At 40.8% G+C, this 21,147-nt stretch overlaps 1 protein-coding gene and 1 pseudogene across 2 annotated transcripts; one reads left to right on the forward strand and one right to left on the reverse strand.

Annotated features, from left to right (window-relative positions):
* LOC135542058 (protein-arginine deiminase type-2-like) lies at window positions 1-16,803 on the forward strand. 2 transcript variants are annotated; one of them, XM_064968676.1, is made up of 16 exons: window positions 1-270; window positions 5,238-5,406; window positions 7,250-7,319; window positions 7,840-7,901; window positions 8,195-8,312; window positions 8,575-8,727; window positions 9,868-10,061; window positions 10,894-10,997; window positions 11,114-11,225; window positions 11,480-11,587; window positions 11,694-11,845; window positions 12,894-13,041; window positions 13,288-13,381; window positions 15,274-15,350; window positions 15,432-15,557; window positions 15,798-16,803. In XM_064968676.1, exons 1-16 carry the CDS (start codon window positions 89-91, stop codon window positions 16,029-16,031), a joined length of 2,103 nt encoding a protein of 700 aa, XP_064824748.1. In that variant the 5' UTR covers window positions 1-88; the 3' UTR covers window positions 16,032-16,803. The 2 variants fall into 2 exon arrangements, with proteins under 2 accessions (XP_064824748.1, XP_064824749.1); XM_064968677.1 differs by having other exon boundaries at window positions 9,871-10,061.
* LOC135542056 (rap1 GTPase-activating protein 1-like) overlaps window positions 16,146-21,147 on the reverse strand; it is a 25,890-nt pseudogene continuing 20,888 nt past the window's right edge.

Here is a 21,147-nt window from a genome sequence, read left to right on the forward strand (position 1 = left end):
AACAATAGGGCCAATCCTTAGACCTGTATACACTACACCGCCATGTCTCATTCCATAATTCGGATTCACTGCAACGTAGCCTATCACCATGAATGTTTCCCAGGAGCAAGTTTCTTTGACCGGGCACCCTAATCTCTTTCAGCACTTTAATAGAATAGCCACCAAAAAGCCAGTAGACCAGATGTACCAACGGACATTTCGCCTCGACACGGAGAAAACTTTGAGGGCTCTTTACGTTGTCGGCACAGTGTTGAAAGTGAACCTGAACAGGTATGTGTCCATGCTACCCGACCCAGAATTGTCTCTTCGGGCGGTAGTAGCTGGGTAGCCCTATTATTGTTAGCTAGTGTAGGAGACAAGTTGACAAACACTGATGCAATATTTTTTTTAAACTGCATTGTTGGGAAGGGCTGGTAAGCAAGTATTTCACAGTATAATCTACACCAGTTGTATTCGGCGCATGTGACAATTTGATTACCTTTGAATTAACAGTAGCCCAGTTTGTCCCCGGTTTCCTTGTTCCGACTATCACATGAACGCGGCATAAATCCGGATTGCTTTATTTCGTTAACGAAATTGTAGGCTATATGGCTACGCTACGATGCAATTAAAAGGTGCACTATACAGAGATCGTACCGCCATTTCCTCGTTGCTAAAATGGTTTTAGTTCAGACATTGAAATTGTGACAAGCAAGTATACCTATACGGAAAAGTAATGTGGCCATGTGATATAATTATAAACCATATGAACGTGAAACATTTTAAATGTGATTTATTTTAATAACACACATCTTACGCTCCCATACAAAAAAGTACCAGTTAAGTTGAAACCTCATTTAAGGGTTTCTTTATTTGTAATATTTTCTACATTGTAGAATAGAAGACAACACATGGAATCATGTAGTAACTGAAGTGTTATATCAAAACAGAGATTCTTCAAAGTAGCCACCCTTTGCACACTCTTGGCATTCTCTCAGCCAGCGTCAACCTGGAATGCATTTAAATTAACAGGTGTGCCTTGTTCAAAGTTAGTTTGTGGAATTTCCTTCCATAATGCATTTGAGCCAATCAGTTGTGACAAGGTATTACATGGATTTGGTAAAATACCAAGTCCATATTACGGCAAGAACAGCTCAAATAAGCAGAGAAATTAGTCCATTACTTTAAGACATGAAGGTCAGTCAATACGGAACATGTCAATAACTTTGAAAGTTTCTTCAAGTGCAGTCACAAAAACCCATCAAGCACTATGATGAAACTGGCTCGCATGAGGTTCGCCACAGGAAAGACTGTTAACTCTGCTGCAGAGGATAAGTTCATTAGAGTTACCAGCCTCAGATTGCAGCCCAAATAGTCAGACAGTCCAGGTCACAACAGGTAATCCCACAGATATTGTTCTCTCTACTCCCTCTCTTCATATAGCACTTTTTTCAGGCTGATTCCTCCTTTATCCCCAAGCACTCCCTGGCTTAACGAACGACATCCTTGCCTTGTTGGGGCAGGAAGTCCATATAAGGCTCAGGGGTGGAGCTAGTGGGCTGCAAAATATCTCCCCTCAATAACCACTCTCCTCTCACTGCCGTCTGCCACAATACATACAGTATATAAGCATATATGGGCATATGTTTCCACAATATATGCCAATATAAAACATACAGTATAAGTAATATACATATATTGCCATATTACTTTCCATTATGGGTAGTGTAGAGAATCATTGTACCATCTAAACAGCTGTGAAATATATTTTCCACAACCAAAAATATTTTATTTTCAGCTGTTTTTGAAGCTCGTGAGCAAGCTCTACGACTTCTTAGACTTGCTTTCAATGAGAAAGAAATATGAGCTATAGATCTTTCAATGTGAATTTGTTCGGGACACCCAGAAAGTTACGTATTGTAGCTTTAATATACAATCAAAGACAGTACAGTATGAATGTGGGCTAAAACTGCTTCTCCAATAGAAATCCCTGATCACATTTATAGGTAATGTCATGGTGACTTTGGCTAGTTAAACTCATGCGTAGAAGCACGTCATCGGCTCTAACGGTCGTCTTGCACCGAACTGCCCATGTGCTCAAATATGGGTTGTCGTGTTTTATTTATTCATTCATTTGAATTGGATTAAAAATATTTACTAATGTCATGCGTTGGTAAAAATGGTTGATTTGAGGCTAATATACAATAATCTCTGTTATTGTTTGTGGAAAAATGTATCCCATTTGTTTTATTATTCAACTATGAGTAAAATTAAGATGGCACACAAGATTGTAATAGTTACTATAGACAATTAGTCCCATGTAAAGTGGTGGTGCCATTATTTACATTTCATTAGCCTGAGAAGTTATCTCAAATGATGATGATATGTTTTCAAATGACTAATTAGGCAACATGATCAACTGATTTTGTTGTCATATATTTGGGATATTCCAACTGCATATATAGTTGGATCATTGACTCTATTGCACTGAAAGTACTGTTTGTGGATGGCATTTTTATTCAGCGGAGGAGTCGGACCACATGTTCTTAAGAGGGAGTCTGCATTAGTGATGTCTTTCTGCTAGTCAACAGACTCTTTTGTTATTCTTACAAGCTGCCAATTCATATGACACCAGTCTTGCTAATCTAGGGCAAAGATACAGTGCAACTGAATTAGACGTGTTATGAACAATTATGGCCTATGATTTTGACGTTAACAGAATAGAAAAGAGTGTTAAGCCCAACACAAACCACCATTCTGAAGAAATAAACCTATCGTAGGGAATTCCAACTGGGATTTGAACCGAGGTCCAGCGACTGTCAAGCCAACACGTTAACCGTTACACCAAGTGGTAAGAACCTGTTGATGAGCTTGCTAGGTGTTGAGTTAAGGTCGCTACAATATTGTGGAACTTTCATGCCTCTGAGGCTGTGGTTAGTATATCGGAGACTCCACAAGATATCATTACACAGCAGATACAGATGGTTTCATAACAATGGTGTGTGTAAAAACGAAATGCTTCCTCTCAAGATACATTTCTATTAGATTTTTTTTTTAAGTGTTCAACACTGATACCAATTATTGGAGGACAAAAAAAGCCGACACCATTATAACAATACTATTTTAACTTAATATAATACATCAATAAAATCAGTTTAGCCTCAAATAAATAATGAAACATGTTCAATTTGGTTTAAATATTGCAAAAAAAAGTGTTGGAGAAGAAAGTAAAAGTGCAATATGTTCCATGTAAGAAAGCTAACGTTTAAGTTCCTTGCTCAGAACATGAGAACATATGAAAGCTGGTGGTTCCTTTTAACATGAGTCTTCAATATTCCCAGGTAAGATGTTTTAGGTTGTAGTTATTATAGGACTATTTCCCTCTATACCACTTGTATTTCATTAACCTTGACTATTGGATGTTCTTATAGGCACTTTAGTATTGCCAGTGCAACAGTATAGCTTCCGTCCATCTCCTCGCTCCTCCCTGGGCTCGAACCAGGAACACAACGACAACAGCCACCCTCAAAGCAGTGTTACCCATGCAGAGCAAGGGGAACAACCACTCCAAGTCTCAGAGCGAGTAACATTTGAAATGCTATTAGCGTGCACCCCGCTAACTAGCTAGCCATTTCACATCGGTTAATAGAGTTGATAGGCTTGAAGTCATAAACAGCGCAAACAGCGCTTGGCGCACAATGAAGAGCGGCTGGCAAAACGCACAAAAGTGCTGTTTGAATGAATGCTTACGAGCCCGCTGCTGCCTACCACCGCTCAGTCAGATACTTGTATGCTTGTATGCTCAGTCAGATTATATGCAATGTAGGACACGCTAGATAAACTAGTAATATCATCAACCATGTGTGTATCATTTACTGCATCTTTATGTAATACAGGTATCACTAGCCACTTTACTATGCCACTTTGTTTACATACTCATCTCATAGGTATATACTGTACTCGGTACCATCTACTGTATCTTGCCTATGCCGCTCTGTACCATCACTCATTCATATATCTTTATGTACTTATTCTTTATCCCCTTACACTTGTGTCTATAAGGTAGTAGTTTTGGAATTGTTAGCTAGATTACTTGTTGGTTATTACTGCATTGTCGGAACTAGAAGCACAAGCATTTCGCTACACTCGCATTAACATCTGCTAACCATGTGTATGTGACAAATAAATTTGATTTGATTTTGATTTGGGTTAACTAGTGATTATGATTGATTGATTGATTGTTTTTTATAAGATAAGTTTAATGCTAGCTAGCATCTTACCTTGGCTTACTGCATTCGCGTAACAGGCAGTCTCCTCGTGGAGTGCAATGAAAGGCAGGTGGTTAGAGCTTTGGACGAGTTAACTGTAAATTTGCAAGATTGGATCCCCCGAGCTGACAATGAGAAATCTGTAGTTCTGCGCCTGAACAAGGCAGTTAACCCACCGTTCATAGGCCGCCATTGAAAATAAGAATGTGTTCTTAACTGACATGCCTAGGTAAATAAATATTAAATAAAGGTGTAAAAAATAAAAATAAAAAAATTAAACGGGCAAATCGGTGTCCAAAAATACAGATTTCCGATTGTTATGAAAACTTGAAATCGGCCCTAATTAATCGGCCATTCCGATTAATCGGTCGACCTCTAGCATGGACCAACACCCTGGTCCAGCCTGGAGCCCTGGACTTCAGGTATTAGGTTTTACAGCCCAAGCTTAATGTTTATAAACAGGTGTATACTTAGTATAAACACCTTGAGATGTAGTTTGATACATAGATATATATATACTGTAAGTACATCCTTATTGCCAGTATTCTTGTGAAATTATACTAGTGTAGGTTGACAGTCCAGTATTTCTCCCCCTTTGGTATGTTACTCATTTTAGAGGGATGTAGACGACATCATACCTCTACGATGTCTGTAGAACTAGCACTACCACCCGTTGCCTCTGGAAATGGGAGATTATGAACTGTACTCACTGCTGGTGGTCCACTGCACTTGTTCTCTTATATTCTTTTCTTTTGTGTTGTTGACTGTACATTTGTTTGTGTGTAACTGTTGTTTTTGTCGCACTGCTTTGCTTTATCTTGGCCAGGTCGCAGTTGTAAATGAGAACTTGTTCTCAACTGGCCTACCTGGTTAAATAAAGGTGAAATAAAAATAAATCATTTGTGTTGTCTCTGTTATTGCTATAGATTTGTGCAAGCAAAGCATCAGGATGTGACGTGTAACTGTCACGTGTATTTGTTTTTCCCCTAGGAGTGCCCCTCCCAGCTCCACGTACTTCTCTGTGAAATGCAGCCCCAACGTGCAGTACAGGATTACCCCACCCCCAGCGAAGAGTGGACTAATCCCCACCCCTTTCAATGGGAATACAGTGCTTCTTCTCACCATGGACACTGCTAGCCAAGTGGAAAATGATAGCAAGGTAAAGTAGGCCACAGGCACAGCCATGAAAACTACCCTGAGACGTCAGTATGTGAAATCATATTAAAATAATCCATAGTTGACTCTTCCCTTTTGTGACTGAACATGCTGCAGAGAAGTATTTAATTAAGACAAGTATCCACAGCTCCTCAAGAGTGGCGTGCAAACCACATGGAAATAATGCCAATATGGCCCTGTCTCAACCTGATACCAGAGAAATGTCAAACATTGGAAAGTGAAGTGGTACACCACAGTGAAAGTCCTATTGATTTTTTAGTTAACCTTTATTTAACCAGGAAGGGCTCATTGAGATTAAAATCTCTTTTTCAATAGCGCGCTGGCCAAGATAGGCAGCACCAAATCATTACAAAAACATTTGACAGACAACATGAAACTACAAGTAATCTAGTAAAAACTATTGAATTCACAAGAGTATAAAACAGCAAATTGAAAACATTGACAGGTTAGGGAATCAGCCTCAAAATCCTTCATCAGTGATTAAAAACACCAATCGGGACAAGTTCTTCCATTTTAAAAGTATTTTGTAAGGTGTTCCAAGACGATGGCGCAGAGTACATAAAAGCCCTTTTACCAAATTCAGTTCGGACATTTGGAACAGTTAGCAGGATAAAGTCCAGCGAAGCAAGAGAGTACCCACCACATTTCTGAACAATAAAAATTCACAAATAAAAAAGGTAGTAAACCCAAAATGGCTTAATAAAAGTATACCAGTGACTGAGCCTACGAGTGACTATGTAACGGCTTTCGTCTGGTGGAAGAGAAGCGGACCAAAATGCAGCGTGGTGGTTATTCATGTTCTTTAATAAATTAACTAGACATGAACAGAACAAAACAAAACAAAACAAAACAAAACAAAACAAAACAAAACAAAACAAAACAAAACAAAACAAAACAAAACAAAACAAAACAAAACAAAACAAAACAAAACAAAACAAAACGTGTGAAAACCTATACAGCCTATCTGGTGACAATAAACACAGAGACAGGAACAATCACCCACGAAACACTCAAAGAATATGGCTGCCTAAATATGGTTCCCAATCAGAGACAACGATAAACACCTGCCTCTGATTGAGAACCACTCCAGACAGCCATAGACTATGCTAGATACCCCCACTAAACCACAAACCCAATACCTAACAAAACCCCAAGACAAAACACACCACAATAAACCCATGTCACACCCTGGCCTGACCAAATAAAAGAAGACAAACACAATATACTTCGACCAGGGCGTGACAGACTAGAGAAGGCCAGCCAACCCTGGTATACAAAGTGCAGTGGTGCGTAAGGGTTTTGCAGTTTAAAATAAATCTCAAAGTGCCATGGTAAAGAGTGTCAACTGATCTCAAACACTGAGTGGAAGCATTCATATATAAAATATCCCCATAGTCTAGTAAAGGCATAAATGTAGCTGATACTAGCCTCCTGGCTTCAAAAGAAAAACAGGCCTTATTCCTAAAATAAAATCCCAATTTCAGCTTCACTTTTTTTGTAAGTTGTTGAATATGCAATTTTAAAAGAGAGGCCGTCATCAATTAAAATTCCAAGATATTTATATGAGGTTACAACCTCAATCTCCTTGCCCTGACAGGTAGTAATAGGTGAAAGGTTCAGAGGGTGATAAGGGACTCCAGGGTTATGTTAAGCCAGTGCCAGTTCCAAAATGGGCCGGGTGTCCAGATTCTCCTCTGAAGTAATGTACTGTAAATATCTGGACAGGAATATAACATTGAAGACCCCCATCAAAACACAACCACTGCTTTGGTCTAGAGATGTTATTACTTTACCTGTGACTTGGTAAATGTTCTCCTTTGTTGCAGCTATCGGTCATGTATTATGGAAAGAAGACTGAGGTGTTGGGTAAAGCTGTCGTTCACCTCACTGCTTTTGGTATGTCATGTCATGCTGATGACCGGAGAGCAAACACATATAAACTACTCTGACCCCATTAATACCATACCTTTTGTACTGTAAATCTGTCGGGTGTACATTTTCGTGTTAGAGAAAATCTTCGATTGCTACATCCATTTACGGATCTTTTAAAATAATAATATACTGTATATTCATCGATTCTTGAAGAATATAACCTCATTAGCGTAAGGTCTACTATCGTACTACATCAGAACCCAAAATATAAGCTTGTTTTACTCCAGTGTTTGTAAGCTATGTAAATGAACACTGTATGGTCTCAAAACATGGTTAAAACTAGAATTTTATATAATGGATGGTCATCTCTATGAATTTGTGGTTACATTTCTCTAGTGGTTACATTTCTTTAGCCCCATCCCTCAACGTTTTACCAGTGGCCTTGTTTGAACTGCAGCCCCTTTAAGGTATATTTCATTGGTCTATTCTAGACCCAAAGCAGCTTATGAGCTTCAATGGCACAGAGGCCCTGTCTATCTTACAGAGATCTCCCTGGATGTTGATGCTGATCGAGATGGCCAGGTGGAGAGGAACAACCCCAACAAGGTTAGTTATATCTGCAGGGTATGTCCAGGCTGGTCGCTTTCAGCACAGATGTCACTATCTCTGTCTCCTAACACAGCAGGACACAGGAGACGCTCTAACATGAATAGGCATGTCAGAAGACTAGTGTTCATGCTATAATCCTGGAAGATTGCCAATGTATTCATAGGAAATTAAAACGTACTTTTCCACTCAGCTGTAAATGTAATCTAACCTCTTGCAAACAAATTGGGAAAAGCTAAGTTGACACGGAAGTGTTTGTTTGTCCCTGAATGAGATTGTTAATCTCTCTTCAGGGATCCTGGATGTGGGGGCCTGATGGCCACGGTGCCATCCTACTGGTCAACTGTGACTCAGAACACACCTCTCGGAAGAGCCTGGACAGTGAGCATGCTGAGGTCACCAGAGTCTCAGGTATAAGAACATCCAAGTCATCCTGGTCTACTGAGCTGACAGCCTTGCTGACAGTGCTGCAGGCATTGCAATAAATAAACATTTAAAGGCTGCAGGTCTCTTGTGTGGATTCATTAGAGAGGAGCAGCAGTTATGTTTGTGTTGGCTAAATACAAAATTCCTGAGCTAGGAGTGTCTTGTTTGATTAGATGGATCCCTGTGTCTTGTGTGGTTGATGGGTTGACAATTTATGTACAATAATTCCAATATTTCGATATGTCAGATCTTAAAGATATGTCCCCCATGGTGCTGCGGACCAGTGGCCCTGCCAAGCTCCCAGAAGGCTACAAGCTGACCATGCACATCTCCCAGGGTGATGCAGAGTGTGTGAGGGTCTTCAGGACCAGGTCCACAGCAGGCATGCACCAAACCCTGAGTGAGTCAAATAAATGATGTAATGAGTCCAGTCTGTTCAGATCTTGTATGTGGTGTGTGTGGCTGTCCATGCATGTACAACAGGAGTGTCAAACACATTCCATGGAGGGCCTGTTGTTTGCTGCTTTTATTTTTTTCCTTAACATTAAGAACTAGACAACCAGGTGAGGGAAGTTCCTAACTAATTAGTGACCTTAATTCATAATTCAAGTACAAGGCAGGAACGAAAACCCGCGGACACTCGGCCCTCCGTGGAATGAGTTGGACACGTGATGTACAATTACAGATTTATGGCTGAATATTATATTAATCGGAGGTTAGAGGTTAAAGAAAGTGTGCTTTATCATTTTACCCCAATTTGCTAAACGTTACTTAAGACAATTAAGACAAAATCAAGATGTCAATATTCTTGCAATGTTTTTTTGTATAAACATTTTTAAATGACAGATTAATTGGAGCAAATTCTGAATTTGCGATTGAGTTCAGGTCCAACCTATTTTTCTTTGTTGATCCCTCCGCCTCTGAAAGAGACACATACATGTTGGAACCACACTGGGTGCCTGTGTAGCAGGTGTTGTGGGAGGTTAAGTGCCTTGCTCAAAGGCTCAACAGTATCTAGGTTTTGATACCAGCAACCCTCTGGTTGCCAGCTCACATCCCTGTCAGACCCAGGATTCAAACTTACGGTTGCTGCTTCGCCTCTCTAACCGCTATCGTACATGCCGCCCTGTGATTAACTTGATAGCATTTGTAAAGATCACTATGCCATATCCTGGTTGCTAATATTCTAATAGTTAATTTCAGTTTATGTGGCAAAACAAGTAAGTATAGTGTAGAGAATCCTTGTACCATCTAAACAACTGTGAAATATATTTTGCATAACCAAAAATATTGTTGTTTCAGCTGTTTGAAGCTGGTGTACAAAACTAAAAGAAAAAGATGCAAAAACTAAACTTTAAAATGTGAAGCATAGAAATAGCGCACATAGACCTGATCTACCGCTTATTAGACTTGCTTTTAATGAGCATGACATATCTTTAACTCACATTTCTATGTTAATTTTGTCAGTTCATACAAAGTGTTACATATTGCAACTTTATGCCAGCCCTATTATTTACATTTAAAACATTATTTACTGCAGCAGAAAACCTGTTTTACAAGAGCTTTGTGAAGGACTACCCACTAGTGGTGGGAGGTGAGGATCTGTCCAAGGAGGTACCTTGCCTCTGGGGAAACGCTGAGATGAACTTTTACGTTGAAGGCCTGAGGTTCCCTGACAAAGACTTTGAGGGCCTAATCAGCATCAACCTCAGCATGCTGGAGCCGAGCTCTCAGGTACGGTGTAATTTAACACTTGTATTGTTTGTTTGTTAGGTGTGCTTGCTGAAAGCAAAGCACAACATTAGAAACTGTTCATACTTCTTATCTAATGGCCATAGTCTCGAATGGGAAAAATTCAGGTCATAACTAGTCTTTACCGTTTAACCTAGGAACACCATTCAAACTTTAAAAGGTGCAGACCGATCTGGAATAGTGTGCTTGTATACAGCTTTTTGACACCATTTATGCTTTTGAACTATAACCATTTTATATGTACTTAAAAGCTCCATAGGCTTGAATAGGAAGTATTTGGATTCGCCTCTGCTCTTTAACCGTTAAGGCTACAAACACAACCCCAATGTTAGCATGGGTAGACTGACTGAACTTAGATTTCTTCAACACAGCTTTTTGCTACCATTCCTACTTCATAAACTAAAATGCTTGTTGTAACCCCATTTATTTAAATGGCGGATGCAGGCTTCAATATTCTAAACTGAAATCACTGCCACAAAACTCTCAGAATATTCCAACTAAAATATTTTGAGAGCTTAAAAACACTTGGTGTGTGATGATATAGTACTTAGCCTAGCCAATTATATTAGCCCACTATAACCTACTATAATAATTCCACACTTACAAACCACCCCAAAATAGGTCACTATAACTAACACAGCCTATTACTACTGCCATCACTACCACTATTACTAGCATTTCACAACCATAAATACTGTGACTAGCAAGCACACCACATTTACTTCAATAAATGTCATTTTCTAGTTTATAACTTCCAAGGTTATATATCTCTATCCTGGACTCTCTTGTTTTTTTTTGTTTGTTTTTTTGCCAGGGCTTTCCTGAGACGCCCATCTTTACAGACAGGGTAGTGTTCCGAGTGGCTCCCTGGATCATGACACCCAACACACTCGACCCTGTAGAGGTTTTTGTCTGCAGGTGAGAGGCAATGATGATGATGTAGAAAATTATGATGATGGCATTGATGTTGATGGAAATAATGATGCCAGCTGTAAAAGTACTGAGACAAGTGTTTTTGTGCATTGGTAACCCAGCACAACTGATAATGGCCAGTTCTTAAAGAGAATGAGGAGGCTGGTGGAGAACAGTGGGTGCAAACTGAAGATTTGCCCTGAGGATATGAACAGAGGAGACCGTTGGATGCAGGTACTGTAAGCCGTGTGATTCAGCTTGTAATCTTTCAAGCCGTTTTGTGCTTGAAATCTTTGTCATTTGAACACTTTACAATTCCAACCTGTTTTCAATCAAAACAACATTTCTTCCATATGTTTGCTAACCATTGTGAATTTAAATTCTAGATACCCTCTTCTTTAAATGAAAGACATCAGAACAAAGACCAGTGTCTTGTTTCTAACTGCTCTAAAAAATGTATAGAAATGTAATGGAGGTTTCTCTCTCAGGATGAGATTGAGTTTGGCTACATTGATTCTCCTCACCAACGTTTCCCTGTTGTTCTGGACTCCCCCCGAGACGGAGACCTACAGGACTTCCCTTATGATGTGCTACTGGTAAGAAAAGGCATTCACAACACCTAGAGTTAAAATGTTCTTATCTCTGAAATGTGAGCGGTGTGGTGGACCTGTGTCTTAACCGCTCTCTACCTGGTGCCCTCAGGGCCAAGACTTTGGATATGTGACTAGGACAGCATATGGCAAAGAAGTGAGCAGCCTGGACTCGTTTGGTAACCTGGAGGTTAGCCCTCCAGTCACTGTAAATGGAAAGAACTACCCTCTGGGTAGGATCATCATTGGAGTGGCCTTCCCTACGTGAGTGTAACATAATACACTTTTCAAACCAAGACATTTTCCCGCCAACTTTAGCATCCTACCAACTTTTTGCATACTTTTATTTATATATGAAAGGTATTGCCGGTGACAAAGCCTCTACTTTTATTTCCGCCAAATGACCTAGCCATGATTGTGGTAAAGTTCTGCCTATGGCTTAGCTTGAAATGTACTAAGGCATGTCACTTCACCCATCTCTATGCATAGCTCACCAAATGTCTTGTTTTCTTAACCACCACTGGATGGATTCATAAAGAATTACTGTGGGAATAAATATTCCTAAATCATGAAAATTCTGGGATAAAATACGCTAATGCAATTGAAGGCATCAAATGGTTGGTTACTGGAACTCCCAAAGTAATCTAATTGCTATAATTTGAAGCAAAAGCCTACTTGCATGTGGTCAACTATTTCAGTACCGCAGATGTTGTGAAAATAGGATCCTGAGGCTCTCATGCTTTTGAAAAATTAGATTGCAATTATCAGTATCATATGAAGATGGCCTACTTTCAATATAATACCCTACGCCTGCTCTCTAACAAAGCGGAATGAGGGTAGGACAGATGAAGCATGGCTTAAAAAGCACTGGCTTGCCTTGGGCTCTGTTTCAAAATATCTGTTTTTTTTTTTTTATATGACAGCAGTTCCACATGTTGCCTTGAAGCAAGTTGTGGGAAAAATCTTATTTGCATTTTATTGTGTTGTATTTCATTATATTCTTAGCTTACTATACAATAGCCTATGTGTGATGACTGTGATTAGGTTAGCCTAAGAGTGTCTTGTCTGTTTTAATTAACAAAATAAATATTGATTTCATGCATGGCGTAGCCATGTAGTATATAGGCTACACAGACCAGTATAACATAATTAAACTCAAAATTTGCCATTCTATTCTTTTGAAAATACATTTTATTACTTATGTTTCTTAGGACCTAAGATGAATTAATAATGGATTTCAATGTAATGGTGAGTATGTGGAACATTCAAATAAGTCTGTGGCCAGTGGTGATAAGGCTGTTTGACTTTTCAGGGCTACTAAAGGCCGCAACATGACCAAAGTAGTGCAAGACTTCCTGTGGGCCCAGAAAGTCCAGGAGCCCATTGCGTTGTACTCTGATTGGCTCCTGGTTGGGCATGTGGATGAATTCATGACCTTCGTCCCAGCTCCGGACAAAAAGGTACACATCTTCTCAAGGAAAATTATTTTTTTTCACTCTAGTAAATTCTAGTAAAATGACATTGTTCTGTAATCTAGAGTAGACATTTGTGAGATCCTTTGAGCACCAGAATTGTTCATCCCATTTATTTGCACTTGGACATGACACAGACTTTGGCTGCCCTGTGGTTATGTGATAGTGTAAAGCTCTCAGGCTGTCAAAGGAAGGGAACTGCCAGTGTTGTCTTTGTCTCCCTTTTCTTTGCAGGGATTCCGGCTTCTGCTCGCCAGCCCCGATGCAAGCTACAAACTATTCAGGGGCTTACAGAATGGCGGGCATGGACAAGCCAAAATGTTTGATGGTAGGCCTTCCGTTAGGGCGGGTATTCCCAAACTGGGGTACATACGCGCAATGCCGTCGGGGGTACGCCGACATTTTCAAACAGTCCATTTAGATATTCCAACAGGACTAAATATTTGGGTGAGGTTTTTTTCTCGCTTGAGTAGCCTCATTTCACTGCCAAAAATAAAATTTAAACCATCCGTTCAGAGAAATAACACCACAATGACAAATACAGGTAGCCTAGTCAAATAATTAACATCCAATCACATTAACCGTTACTCTCTTGCGGGAATTCCACTAACGGTCCGTATGTAGCCAAACGTAGCTGCTGCTCATTCCGTTTGCTCAAAAATTGATAAATGGTTAAAAAAAGTAAGGCCTGTGTCCATAGACACATACCAGCTCTACTGGCACCTATCGACGACACAAGTTGCTCTGCTTCCACGAGCACATCCAATGCTATCATCAGTAATTCAACATTTGTTGTTAGCCCAGCTAGCATGGACACTGACAGTTGTGAATCTGATGTAGCCGAAGAGCTACTGCCCCCTTACCCAGGAAAGCACCGAACAACAGACCGGGACGTTGGACCAACGAAGAGGCGCAAATATGATGATAACTACATTGATTTGTGGTTAACTTATATTGGGAGTAGTGCATTTCCTCAGCCACAGTGTGTTATATGTGCAGAAGTACTATCTCACAAACCTTCACTCTTGCGCAGACATTTAGAAACAAAACATGCCATTTTGAAAAATAAGCAACAGGAGTTTTTTGAGCAAGAATTAAAATGACTTTCGAGTAGTAAGACATGTATAAAAGCAACAGATACAATTAATAAGAAGGAGCTAGAAGCGTCTTATATGGTGAGCTACCGAGTGGCTAGGACAGGCAAACCTGATCTGAATCTAGGATTACAGGGACTCTCTGCATCTATATTCAATGTGCAGGACAAAATTGAGGTTCTGATTAAGAAGTTGGAGCTCTTCTGTCTGCATTAACAAGGACAACACAAAAGTCTTTCCATCGCTGTATGATATTTTGTGTGCAAATGAACTTACGGACAATGTCAAATGTGATCTAACGAAGCACCTGAGTGAGTTGGGTGCGCAATTACTCAGGTACTTTTCCAAAATGGATGACAATAACCACTGGATTCGTTATCCCTTTCATGCCCTGCCTCCAGTCCAATTACTGATATCTGAACAAGAAAGTCTCATCAAAATTGCAACAAGCGGTTCTGTGAAAATGTTATTTAATCAGAAGCTACTGACAGATTTCTGGATTGGGCTCAGAGTATTCTGCCTTGGCAAATCGTGCTGTTAAGACACTGATGCCCTTTGCAGCCACCTACCTGGCCCTCACTAGCATTAAGACTAAATACAGGCACAGACTGTGTGTGGAAAATGATTTAAGACTGAGACTCTCAATACAACCCAACATTGCCGATTATATGTATCCTTTCAATCACACCCATCTCATTAACCTTTGGTGAGTTATTCACATTTTTTCGAGGAACAAATCAGGTTTTATAAATAAGATGTCTAAATAAAGAGCAAAATTATTGATTATTATATTATTATTTGTGCCCCGGTCCTATAAGAGCTCTTTGTCACTTCCCATGAGCCGGGTTGTGACAAACACACTCATTCTTATGTTTAATAAATGTATCGTATAGTGTGTGTGGCAGGCTTACAATGATGTCAAAAAACAATATTTGAGAGTGCGCTGACCCTGGGGCTAGATGAGGTACACAGCTGTAGGTTGAATGTTTGAAGGGGTATGGGACTATAAAAAGTTTGGGAACCACTGTGTTAGGGGACTCATTTCAGCGTGTCTGTGTGTGTTTCACTGTATTAATAATTGTATTTCTCACTCATCAACACCAACTTGAGCTTTTCGATCCCACAGGTCTTGGAGCAGAAGAGATTACAGTAGATGAGATTTTGAGTGATGAGAAACTCAAGGCAGAAAACAACTATGTCCAGGTGAGGCCAGAATGACTAGTTACTCAGAAGCAAGCAGAGCTTTGCATGGCTTGGTATAATAACCATGCTGCCACCCTACAGAGCTGTATAGACTGGAACAGGGATGTCCTGAAGAGGGAGCTGGGTCTAGATGACGATGACATCATTGACCTGCCCATCCTTTTCCATGTGATGGAGAACAGGGCAGTGGCCTACTACCCAGACATGGTGAGAATACATTGGTTCTACACTAGAACACCTCATGCTGACCCCTAACCCAGACCCGAAGTACTTCTTACTTTATTTTGGGGACCTATTAATCTTACAGAATGGCAAACCTCTCAAAAATGCTGCCAAATCAGCTTTGTAGTTCTTTTGATGATTTTCTACATGTGATTAAGGAGTATGTTCAAGTCATCTACTACCCAAGAGGCAGTTCCTAAATGAGGCATATGTCTCTACCTCCAGGTAAACATGATTGTGTTGGGAAAGAACCTGGGCATCCCTAAGCCATTTGGGCCCAAGGTGGATGGCCGCTGTGCCCTGGAGGCAGAGATGACCTCCCTCATGGGGGGCCTGGGACTCAGCTGCACATACATTGATGACTTTGCCTCCTACCACAAACTGCTGGGAGAGGTTCACTGTGGCTCCAATGTCCGCAGGGAACCGTTCTCCTTCAAGTGGTGGAACCTGGAGATGTGAAGGATTTGGGGGGAAGGAACGGTTGTAGTTAGAAAGAGGGAATCATGCTTGAAATAAACAGCAGTAACAATCACCAGCAGCAGTTGCCTTCAAACAACCACAGTAGTCCTCCAATGGTATTACACCTTTGTCTTTATTAAACATATTTGGCTTAATTTACAAAAGGGTGAAAAGCAATATTTACAAACAAGACTTTGGAACTTGAACAAGGGCTTAAGCGGACTGTCAACGAGAAGAGCAATACAATCACCTGAATCAAGCACATTGCAAATTAGATCTGTTGTTTGAATTGGCTGTGGGCTCAATCCAAATGTCTTGCATGTACAAACAGAACAACAGGACCACAGAGAAATGTGAAAATATAATCTGGAGCCACTGGAGGGTGTAATCCAACTACTGGTATTCAAGCATTTTACAAAGACCAGTGAGACCTTTGTGATAAAGTTTTTTTTAAATATATTTTGAGTTTGTGTGCAATACACACTGACTCCAAAGGCTCTGTTAACATGATGAAACTTTATCATCTTTCCAATGACTTTCCAATTAATAGTATTTTGTTTCATCGTAATCTTCAGAATGGTGTTTTTATGATTAAATGCAAGACTAACTGTATTTTGGTGTAGTGTTACTTAGACAGGGATCCTTAAGATTCAACTGAAAGATTTAAAAAAGGTTGTATGAAAACCGAATGTACGAATGTCACAACAGAGAAAGCACAACTAAATTCCACATTGGCTCTTCATTTCAATGAAATAAAAAGTAATGAAAACCATGTCTTCATATCAGTTATTTTCGTCACATATATCAGAGGGAAAATGTCTAGAGATGTTTCACGAGACCCAGGTTCCATTCATAGAGAGCAGATATGTACAAATTCATAGACATCTGTTTAGTTTTACATTCAAACCAGTTGGTGATAGATTCCAGTTGGCAAAGTCCACCGTTGGATAGATTCCTTATATGAAGGGGGTTACCCTCCTACAAAGCAGCTTTACACAATCTTCAAAAAGGCAACTTTAAGACTTGTCACAGTGTAATTCTTTTTAGAAATAAGTCCGATTTTCAAATGATCAGCAATCTGAAAACGTAGTGCCAGTTTCCACATCTACACAATGTAGCCCCATCTTTCTGAATCAAAACCTATATGAAACTGATCAAGTGATTGTATATCTGCATTGTGCACTGAATTTGGAGAAGTTGACTGGTTTGGAGTAACACATCACAGGAACAGTCCAGGGACAACACCTATTTCAAGCATGGTACCAGTTGACTGGGGGTTGCAAGCAGATTTACACCATGCACAGTTGTATACACATCCAAACACATACTTTATTCCAAACCACAAGCTTGATTTAAAGAAAAGCTGAAGACTATAGTCACTGGACAGTAGCTTGACTTTGGAGGCTGTCTGCTTTGGTTAGGTCAACTTGGTGGAATGTCTGTGCGGTATTATCTACAGTATGGAACAGGGATGAAGACTGATGAGTCATTTAGTTTGGACACTGGACCTTATCCAGTAATTCAATACTTCATGTTTTTTGCTCAGCTTAAATGGCATGAAATAGGATGAGCATAATTGTTGAGTCAGTAAAAGAGTTTCCATCAACTGTGATTGTACAGTTTGTCAGGGGAAGTAGTGAAATTGAAACCAGCAGCAGCATGATGACAAAAGTACCTTCTATTAAAAACATGTAACATTTACTAAAAGTTTCTAGTCAACACCCACCATTACACTCATAATTGAAACACAAGGATTGATGTGACAAAAAAGGATCCAGGACACCAAGAGTAACACATGTACAGTATCATGGTGGAATGTGAGGTTGATGGGTGCAATAATGTCATTTCTTCCCACAATGGCAACAGGACAACACCCTTATATCCTCCTCATGCAGTCCTCCTTAGCCTAGCAGAATGTCCTGTTGTACCTCACACATGGTCAACGGATCTCCTGCAAAACCAATCTATTGAATGCATAAGATCCACCCCTGCTCCGACCTTCAAAACAATCAACGATGCTATTGAGAAGACAAGGGAGAGTATACAATGAGAAACCACATGAACAGATGCAGGCTAAGCGAGCCAACAGACGACAGCCAGAGGCGATGCTGTGTGAGTGGCATTCCTTTTGGGTGGGGTGCGGGACACTCCTCTCCTTCACCCCTCTAGGCATGCTGGGAGACAGCCACATGGAGTTGGTATGAGCGAGGGCTGTAAGTGCATGTCCATGGACCTGGCTGTACAGACTAGACCAGCCTACACCAGGTCTGCCTGTCCCAGCAACTAGCTCTGATCCTCCTCTGCGTCTGTGGTGGAAAACACGTGTGCTTGCTTCATCTCCTGCAGGGGGTGCCTCTTATGGGAATGCTGTGAGAGGAGAGAGAGACTGGGGTCAGACCCTATCTGGTCATCACACATAACTAATCCAAAAACAGACATGGGTAACACATGGTTAGTTACATCTACTGACTTGGAAAACTCCAGGTACCTGCTAATGGACACCCATGTAGTGATCAATGGGGAGAGGCTAACAATTCTGGACACACAGACAGACACAGAAAGAGAATGACAAGGTTAACAAAGACCACAATTACTGAACAACAATGAAGGGTAAGTTTATACATTTATAAGCCCATTTATTAACACCAATATATACCTGTATGTCAGTGTAGGCTGCTGAGGGGAGGACGGCTCATAATAATGGCCTGAAAGGAGTGAATGGAATGGTATCAAACCATGTGTTTGTGTTTGATACCATTTAACTTTTTCCACTCCAGCCATTACCACAAGTCCGTCCTCCCCAATTAAGGTGCCACCAACCTCCTGTGCTGTATGTTAGCAGAATGAAATCTGTATTTGATTGTATTCCATTGTACACATCTAGTACAGTGAACGCGCGTAGATGTTACAGTGGATCTGATTATTAAAATAGTATAACCAATCTTACCGATGATGACTTATCCTGTGACCTCTCCGTCTTGTCTCGGCTCTCTGCCCTTTTGAGCTCTACCCTTTTGCCCCCCTCAGTCTGATGGGGCAGTGCAGGTGCTGTCAGGGAGGGGCAGACGATGGGCCATCATGACAAACTAAACTTTTGAAGCCTTATGGCAGTATTGAAAACACTATTAAAAAGCTCACCTGGAGAGCTGATCTGGCTGGTTGCACTAGTATTGTTCATACTATCCTCTACCCAGGAGACGTATGCAAATGGGTACTTCTTGTGTGGTGTTCCAGAAGAGCATAGACTCTCCTGCAACAAACAAAAACACAAGAGCAAATGTCAGTCAGGATCTTTTTCGAGTGTGTGTCACAATTATATAGACATGAACCTCTATGTTACGGTGTGTTGTATGTTAGTGAGTGAGGGTGGGTGGGTGGGTGGGAAAACAGTGGCACCTACCAGTCCAGTGTTGTATTCCTCGATGCACACATTATCGTGTTCCTCCACCACACTGGCAAAGCTGCTAGCATTGGATGAGGAGCGGGACAGGTCCTGGGCCTCAGGGATGTATGGAGCCCTGCAACAGATGGCGGAACTACACACCTGGGTCACTCTGGGGTGACAGGTAGCCTACCGGTTAAGCACGTTGGGCCAGTAACTGAAAAGTCGCTGGTTTAAATCCACGAGCCGACAAGGTAAAAAAAAATCTGTCGATGTGCCCTTGACCAAAGCACTTAACCCGAATTGTTCCTGAATAAGAGAGTCTGCTTAAATGACTAAAATGTAAATGACCACTAATACACATTGCAAAAAGTGCAAACTAAACAAGCCAAAATATCTTATATTGAGTGATAAATCACTTTTTTCCCTTTTCTAGTTGTTTCTTATCAAGCTAAATTATCTATCGTCATTGTCATATAATCTTTTTTTAACCTAAAACAGGCTAAATACAAATAAATTATATTATTTCAAGATATTTTACCTTAATCATCATATGAAGGTAAATTATCTTGAAAAATATCTTGAAATATTATAAATTATTTTTTGCAGTGCATAAACACACACACACATTCTTCAGCCTGGGTTCAACTGAGCCCTTTTGAGTGCTGTCTATTCACCTGGTCCTTGTGGTGGGCATCTCTGGTGAGCTCTGATTGGATGAGTTCTCTGATTTGGGGTCCTGGGAGGTGTGTCCACTGTCTGGGGTCCTCTGTGTGCTGGGGGACACTTCCCGACTGAGGGAGATAGAGAGAGAGAGATCAGAGTGTGCTGTCACAGCAGCAAGATTTGTGACATGTTGCAACAAGAAAAGGGCAACCAGTAAATACAACCATATTTATGTGTATTTATTTTCCCATTTGTACTTGAACCATTTGCACATCGTTACAACACTGTGTATATACACTGCTCAAAAAATAAAGGGAACACTAAAATAACATCCTAGATCTGGATGAATGGAATATTCTTATTAAATACTTTTTTCTTTACATAGTTGAATGTGCTGACAACAAAATCACACAAAAATTATCAATGGAAATCAAATTTATCAACCCCATGGAGGTCTGGAATTGGAGTCACACTCAAAATTAAAGTGGAAAACCACACTACAGGCTGATCCAACTTTGATGTAATGTCCTTAAAAGAAGTCAAAATGAGGCTCAGTAGTGTGTGTGGCCTCCACGTGCCTGTATGACCTCCCTACAACGCCTGGGCATGCTCCTGATGAGGTGGCGGATGGTCTTCTGAGGGATCTCCTCCCAGACCTGGACTAAAGCATCCGCCAACTCCTGGACAGTCTGTGGTGCAACGTGGCGTTGGTGGATGGAGCGAGACATGATGTCCCAGATGTGCTCAATTGGATTCAGGTCTGGGGAACGGGCGGGCCAGTCCATAGCATCAATGCCTTCCTCTTGCAGGAACTGCTGACACACTCCAGCCACATGAGGTCTAGCATTGTCTTGCATTAGGAGGAACCCAGGGCCAACCTCACCAGCATATGGTCTCACAAAGGGTCTGTGGATCTCATCTCGGTACCTAATGGCAGTCAGGCTACCTCTGGCCAGCACATGGAGGGCTGTGCGGCCCCCCAAAGAAATGCCACCCCACACCATGACTGACCCACCGCCAAACCGGTCATGCTGGAGGATGTTGCAGGCAGCAGAACGTTCTTCACGG

Source organism: Oncorhynchus masou, chromosome 6 (assembly GCF_036934945.1).
Source record: "Oncorhynchus masou masou isolate Uvic2021 chromosome 6, UVic_Omas_1.1, whole genome shotgun sequence".
In the NCBI taxonomy this organism is placed as follows: Eukaryota; Metazoa; Chordata; class Actinopteri; order Salmoniformes; family Salmonidae; genus Oncorhynchus; species Oncorhynchus masou.